Source organism: Mytilus edulis, chromosome 1, assembly GCF_963676685.1.
Source record: "Mytilus edulis chromosome 1, xbMytEdul2.2, whole genome shotgun sequence".
NCBI classification, from domain to species: Eukaryota; Metazoa; Mollusca; class Bivalvia; order Mytilida; family Mytilidae; genus Mytilus; species Mytilus edulis.
The window spans coordinates 92,363,260-92,370,941 of NC_092344.1; the positions used below are offsets into that span (position 1 = coordinate 92,363,260).

At 31.6% G+C, this 7,682-nt stretch overlaps 1 protein-coding gene across 1 annotated transcript; it reads left to right on the plus strand.

Annotated features, from left to right (window-relative positions):
* The first annotated feature begins 8 nt into the window (after positions 1–8).
* Positions 9–7,258, plus strand: LOC139495008 (cilia- and flagella-associated protein 144-like). The gene is made up of 4 exons (XM_071283124.1): positions 9–247; positions 4,568–4,627; positions 5,325–5,428; positions 7,043–7,258. Exons 1-4 carry the CDS (start codon positions 106–108, stop codon positions 7,154–7,156), a joined length of 420 nt encoding a protein of 139 aa, XP_071139225.1. The 5' UTR covers positions 9–105; the 3' UTR covers positions 7,157–7,258.
* Positions 7,259–7,682: the final 424 nt, after the last annotated feature.

The following is a 7,682-nucleotide window of genomic DNA, read 5'->3' on the forward strand; positions in this document are numbered from 1 at the left end:
ACGCATAGGAACGACGTAAACTGTAACCTACTTCCGGTTAAGCTGTCAACACTTTTTATTCAACAAAATACAGAATCAAACAGAACCAAAAAACTTGTTGACACAATGGCTGCTGCTGTGACAAAAGGAACAGAGAGGGATCCACCTAATTTTGTTCACCAAAATGCCATTTTATGTGAAACAATAATGAAAGAGCAAAGACACCAAAAATTATATACAAACTACAGTGTTAATCCATTCAAAAAACGTAAGAATGTCAAGAATAATTTTATTTATTTAGTATTTATTGGTATTCATGCAATTAAAAACGCATTGTGGCGTGACAGTGTCGATTAATAAATCATCCCTAGTATATACATGTATCCTCGTGTATTGTATTTTCGACCTACTATTATATTTGCCGAATTTCCCTTTTATATGTTTGAACATTGACATGCCTACTATTTTGAGAGTCACTAGTATACTTGAGCATAAACTAATTCTATCTGAAATATATTTCGATTTTTAATTTATTTTTTTATTTGAGTTCATTAGATCGATGGCACCTTTGTTGACAAAAACAAGCGTTTTGTGTTTTAGACCTATCTTAGAAACGGGTCTATAGTCGTAAATGACATGTTGTACAAATCCTGAATTGGTTATAAATTTGATACCAAAGTTTATGTCAAAGTGTTAGAGGTGATCAAACTTATGACTTAATGAATTAAATGGTTACATATACAACAATAAGATATAAAATATTATTTTGATATCTTTTATGGAAAAGTTGTACACATTTTACAATGAGGCACTTTAGAAGCCTTATATGGTCTTGTTATACATGTTTTTGTTAAATACTTTAAAGGTAATGCATTATGAAGTGAGGTTGGTGAGAATTTTGTTTAATTTCCACTGACAAATTAAACTGTTTTTTTTTTGTAAATAAAAATTAACCGATAGTATATTTTTGCGATAAAAAGCTGTAAGGAGCATGCGTATTACAGTATTCAAATTAACTTTAAGTATTACAACTAACCACATGACAGTCATGTGACTTGATGACCTTGAAGTTAACTTTGCATGCAAAAAGACCTCTGCCATATTTTTGGAAAATTTGTTTATTTTAGATCGATTCTTTTGGAAGGTAAAACTAGTATTAGTGAAAGGGTACAAAAATGTGATATCAAATAAAAAAACGTAAATACTTAATTATAATAACTTTATTTGGCAAATCTTCACCACATGTGCTATCAATTGCAATTTTTACTAAGAATACAGGGCCGTAACTACCTATGAGGCAGGGGAGGCAGTTGCCTGCCCTGAATTTTCTGCACCATTTTTTTTTTTAAGAAATAAAATGAAATATTGACAATATGTACAAGAAACACTTGAATTTATATCATAAACAACACAAGTTTACAGTTTTAACAGTATTATCATGATACATGATATATCTGTCATTGTCTGGATTTTTGATTGATAGTGAACCGTTTCAGTATTTGTTTTATTTTTATTTTTTCGTGTGGCCGTCCGTCTGCTATTCAGTATTCGTACGAGAACACATATGAAATGTTGCTTTCGATAATTTTGAATAAAACCTAACTGTTCACATTTATTTAGGGGCTCAATTAAGCAGAGGAAATTCACTTTGTATTGTGATTCTTTAATGATATCGGAAATTCGTTACCGGCTGAATCAGCTGTTGGATCATTTTTTTAACATCTCCCGATCATACTAGAACATTATGGTCAATGCCTTAGTTACTTAGTTAAACACTCCCATTCGTTGTAGCAGGGACTTTCTATACTAAGTATATACTAGTATAGAAAGTCCCTGGTTGTAGTTTATACATGTCTCGGGGGGGCCACTTGCTATATAATTAGTGGTAGGGATGAGCCGCTGGAATAGGTCACTTTTTCATGCTCTATGATATATGAAAAGGGTGAGAAATTCAGATGAAATATATCAATAGGTTGATATTGTCACTTGCTTGATTATATCATAAGTATCTGAAACTAATCAGATGTCCGTATTTATTTTTGATGCGGTTAAACCACAGTCGTAAATGCATCAGTTATTTGTCAAACTAATTAAACTGTCTATTTATTCTGATGTGGTATTTCCACTGATGCCAGTGATAGATGCAATAAATCCAACTATTTTGACATTTGCACCTAATTAGCATTCAAGGGTTTGTATACATAAAACATGATAACAATTATTTAAAGAAATTCCATTGTGACAGCGTCCTTTACTCCTTTACGAGGGAACGGCGATGAAACTTTTTATCAGTTTTTAATTAATATTTAAACATGTTAAAATCAGTGAAGGTGTTACACTCTGGGGTGATTACATTTATCAGACCATAGATGTAATACCATCTATGATCTGACCAAACGTCTTTTATATACATGTACATGTATTGTATTTTGGAATTGAAATATCTTCATAATGAAAGATGTAAAATGGGCAATAAGAAAAAAGATATGACGAATTTATTGGAAAAGAAGGTGATTTTATTGCGACTATTTTGCTTCTTTAATAACAAGAACGTGATGATGAGCGGTGAAAATATTGAAATATATCTATAGGTCTGTTTTTTGTTAATTAATATATGACAAGGTATATATTTTTGTTTAACAAAATATATGAAAAGGGTGGGGTACTTGATGTCTCAGCTGCTCACCCCTACCAAAAAAAGTTTGAAGTGGCCCCCCGAGATACATGTCTGTCCAGCTTTCAACAATATTGAAATTCAAGGTCCTCGATAAAAAAAAATATCTTGCGTTCTATGATCTTGCTTTAGATGTTTTTTTTAACTTACCAGTTTGATTTCTTACAAAAATATCTTTAAATACAGATAATAATTGTTTGCATAAAATTGCTTCCAGGATCCAGCAATACTGATGTTTCTTAAAGAAAGGAAATTGAAGAAAAACGGGTACTTTTTACGGCCACCGATTTTATTAAGAAAAAAATCCGCGGTCACATTATATTTAATGTTAATAATTATAGGTCAAAGTACGGCATTCAAGACGTAGCCCTTGCTCAACCCGAACAGCAATCTCAGATTGTTTTTGCATAAAATTGCTTCCAGGTTCAAGCAATACTGATGTTTCATAAAGTAAGGAAATCGAAGGAAAACGGGTAATTTTTAGCCATTTTACTGAGAGAGAAAAAAAAATCGGCGGATCTAGAGGGCCTCAATCGGCGGCCCCCAAAGGGTGCTATAAACAGTTTCGTATAAAAAACTAGGGGTTATTCCCTGACTAAAAATAACCATGGAGGGAAACCCCTGTTTATTAACTCAATTGGTGCAAAAGTGTCATGTTTTTTGTGTTTGATTGTAAAAAATAGTTAATTAGCTTTCAATTAAAACAGGTTGAATGATTGAAATATTTTTAAAAATTAAATTAACTTTACATGTTTTGAGGGGAGACAACTTTGTAAACATCCTGTTTTTTTGGCAGTGAAAATTGAAAACTTATTTGCAGCCACTGTAGCTCTTTTCGGAGCAGGAAACCGTACCCTGAAACAAGATTTTTTTGAAAGGCCAGGTAAAAACCTACAAATTTCATACAGTTTTGATTATGAAAAATGTGCATGGATCATGTCTTCATGTCTGTGCACATGACCTGGTTTCAAGTTTTTTCTGTCAAAATTAGAGCTTTTTTCCCCCATGTTCATTGGATGGAATGTTTTTAATATATTAAAAGTACACATTATTTTTATTTCATTATAAACTAGAGAACATTCTGATTCCAGTGATATCAAGTTTTATACAAGTATCTTTATTAATCAGTCCACCACTAAGGGTCACTTATGCATGGTCCCTAAAAATGTGACGTCATAGAAAAAAACTGTTGATTGCACCCAAACCCCTGCCTCCCCTGAATTCGAACCCTAGTTACGGCCCTGGAATAGCACCTGAATATGACGTAACATGGGCATGCGCAGCATACGGGAAGTGAAAGTAGAATTAGGTCGAAAAAGTAAGATGATCAAAAACACAATACGAGACGATGTCCCTATGAATACACCTTATCGCTAGTTGTCCGCCATTTCTGGACATCACACATATTCCTGTAAGTTTTTTATGTCATAATAGTAAATACAAAATATCTGGCGCAACGCAACGATGCAAAAGTGATTGTTGTATGACGTCAATAGTTCAAGCAGGACAGATTCTTGGGTCAGCAGGGATAAGCGATATGGTGTATTCTTATGACTACACAAAATATCCCTTTGATCTGAGGTATCAGGTAGGTTCGCTCCCAAAACACAATAGCACCCTACACGTTCTCATCCTGCATGGTCGCCCCTTGAGTCCATTTGCACCTTTCAGTATTCTTGTACTGGTTAGAATCATTAGATGTTTTTTAGATGTGTATTAAATTATAATATATCAAAATATTTCTATTTTCATGAATAAAATTCATGAATTTTTAAATGACACATTTTTTTGTGATAATCTGATTAATTATTTAAAATTGTGTTTATTTAAGATTACTGCATGTTGGTATTTCAAAGCTTATTTCAACTACTGGTTGAAAACCAAAATAACAATATCTAACTTTTATTTTTGCAGTGCATGTGCTTTCTGGAAAACCAAACTCAAGACATGACACGGAGGAGGGTGAAGAAGATCGTAAGTAGTTGTTGTTTAGTATAGGATCTACTTATTTACCTTGATTCATCCTCTTATTTCATCTTGTATGAAAGCAGGGCTTTAAATATACATGAGAAAAGAACATTACACAATTATTTTTTATAGTTTTTTTTACAAGAACGGTATTTTTGCATCATAAATTACAAGGATAAAAAACTATGGGTGAAAACAAGATTTACAAATTGAAAAAAAAACCTAATTTAATTTTAAATAATAAACTTGAGAATGGAAATAGGGAATGTGTCAAAGAGACAGCAACCTGACCTAGGAGAAGAAAACAGTCAACATCTAACGCCTCAATAATATGCTGCAATTCATTTGAAAACAGAAATCCACAATTCAATGAGTTGTTGGTTTACTCCTTACAGATTTTATTCATCTTTTGCACTGACTAAAAACCAAAAATATAGATTTGATAAAAACAAAATGTTAACTAAAATTATGAATGCAGAATTTGAAATTTTAATGAGGTTCTCCTAGGAATGTTTTCAATGTTAACAGTCATTTGATGGTGATGACAACTAATGAATGAATGTTTTATAAGTTATGTATATTTATCCTTATTTATTTTTTTAAATTCATGCACATATTGTTGGTACAGACTTTTAGTGGATTGCCCATTTTATACTATAGCTATAAAATATGATGACAAATTCTGTGTTTTTGTATCTTTTAGAACATTTTCTAAAAGTAATAAACAGAGCCAATCAAGAACCAGTAAAGAAATACACATACCCACAGACAGAGTCACAAGAATATGGCTGGATTACAAAACCATTGGTAAGATATCCTATATATACCTATGATGAGGGATGGTGCTTTGAGTGCAGGGACAATCATGTTATAAAACTTAATTACAAAAAATAACTATTTTTTATTTATTTTTTTATCTCATTTGGTACTGAAAAAACCCCACTGTGAAACAGAAACATGATCACACAATAAATAATTCTTTTCAAAACATGTTACCTAAAAAAGTCTTTAACACACAAGTTTTTATCCCCACATAAGATCATTTTTGCTGTATGGTGTCCATCTTCGCTAGTCAAGGGTTACAAATCAGTCCTCTCCTCTCCACCCTTGACAGATTAGGATTAAATCTCAGATTCATTTGTTACAGTTATAACTGGATGCATCCAATCAAAGAGCATTTAAGATTATTACATGTAAATGAGGAAAAGGTACTTTAACAATTGCCACATACTGATTGTGCAACCAGTTTTTACCCCAAAACAAAGAACAATATTAAGTGACAATTTTAAAGTTCTTAATAAACTTTTTGAAGTTCCTGGATATATTTCTAATGAAAATATTGGAATGTCCATGTATAGTTTCAGTTCCTGCTTCACAAAATTTGTTAACACTAGACACAACCATTATACAACTCCACACTAAAGACAGAAAATTTCCAAGTGCTGCCATTGGTCAAGACTGATGAAGTCAAAATGGTGGTGACTTTTACTTCTGCAAAGGGTAAAAAAGAGGGGACTGGATAATAACCCTTGGCTACAAAATTGTGTGGTGCCCTACATCTAGGATATACCAGATATTCGAAACAAGTTATTTTTAACAAATTTTTACCTCACAATGTGAAAAATATACATTAGTACCTTTACTTAAGTAACTTTAGTTCATAATACTTTTAAGTCAAAATAATACCTACCAGTAAAAATTTATTTTTGAAAGCAAGTAGCTAATACTTTTTCCATTTCTTTGGCCATCCTTCAATTTAAAGTTGTGTTGTATTTAAATTTGCTTGCTTGGTCTGTGATTGAGAAAGATTGTGGACACCATTTTCTGGTTATCTAAATTTTTTACTTAGCTATGTTTAAGGTATATAAAGTCAACTGACAATCATAATTAGAGAAAAGGCAGAACTTATAATTTAACATGTCTTTTCCTATAGTTGAATCCAAGGCACTTGTTTCTATCAATAGGAACAAGTGCCTGTTTGTTGAATTCAATGATTTCTATATGGAAGCTAAAGGCTTGAAAATGTTAACATGGCTTAAAGCAGTTAGGTTGTCTGCAAATAACATTGAGCAATTCTGCATTCTGTTGTTGACCTTTCCAACTTTAAGGTTTAGGTCTGTGGTTAAAGTCTTTTAAATTTGTTTAACCTTAATCATAGAATTTTTAAAAAACTTGAATAGAATGTTTTCCATTATCAAAAGATAGCATCTGGAGCAAATTATTTCAACATAACACTGTTATGCTGACAACTGCAATCTGTGGAACCCTTTATCAATTTTCCAAGTCTTGGTTAGACCTAGAATATGAAGATTTTTATTGAATTAAATGATAACCCATTTAAATAAGCAGTTGAAATAATTCCTTTTGGTTCTTTTAACAATTTTTCTATTTGTAATGAACATGTATTTTTTTCATTTATAGATAGAAAAAGATAGATCAGACCGAAGAATTAACTTCCCAAGACAAAATACTGCCATTACAAAATATATGGATGCTGCATGGAGAGTGAAGGAGCAGACTGAGAATATGAATTGATGACAATCTGTTTTAGCTGTGACAAACACTATTATACTCTATTGATAAATCACAAACATCATGCACAAATTTTCGAAATGGGATAAATGTTACAAAATTGTCTCCCTTTAGTTCAGTCTTAAAAGTGATGGTAGAGTTTATGTCATATACAAGTACTGTAAAAAAAAAATTAGAAAAATAATAGAAATTGTGAAAAACTATATACTGAAATACATGATTGGTCAATTTTATGTTTTTACAAATTTTGCCGATAAAGGTACCATACTAATTGTCCATATCAAATATTATTTCATTTTACCAGTAAACTTAAAGGCTGTTTGTACTTGAATATTAAACTGCTATTGGGTTATGAGATACTGTTTGGATGCTTTTTTAATAGAACCAAATGTAAAGTAATATGAGTTTGTATCTGTTGTATTTAAGTCCAGGTCGTTTTAGCAATCACATAATCTATTGTTATTTAGAAGCCTTAATGACCAATTACAGTTTGTACCAAATTTTGTATGTTTTATGAAAATTTGTTACA

Excerpts from the sequence above, each read along its gene's own strand:
- LOC139495008 (XM_071283124.1), top strand. The coding sequence starts at position 106 with ATGGCTGCTGCTGTGACAAAAGGAACAGAGAGGGATCCACCTAATTTT. Across the intron at positions 4,628-5,324 it reads GGAGGAGGGTGAAGAAGATC|AACATTTTCTAAAAGTAATA; the intron begins GTAAGTAGTTGT and ends TGTATCTTTTAG. Across the intron at positions 5,429-7,042 it reads GCTGGATTACAAAACCATTG|ATAGAAAAAGATAGATCAGA; the intron begins GTAAGATATCCT and ends TTTCATTTATAG.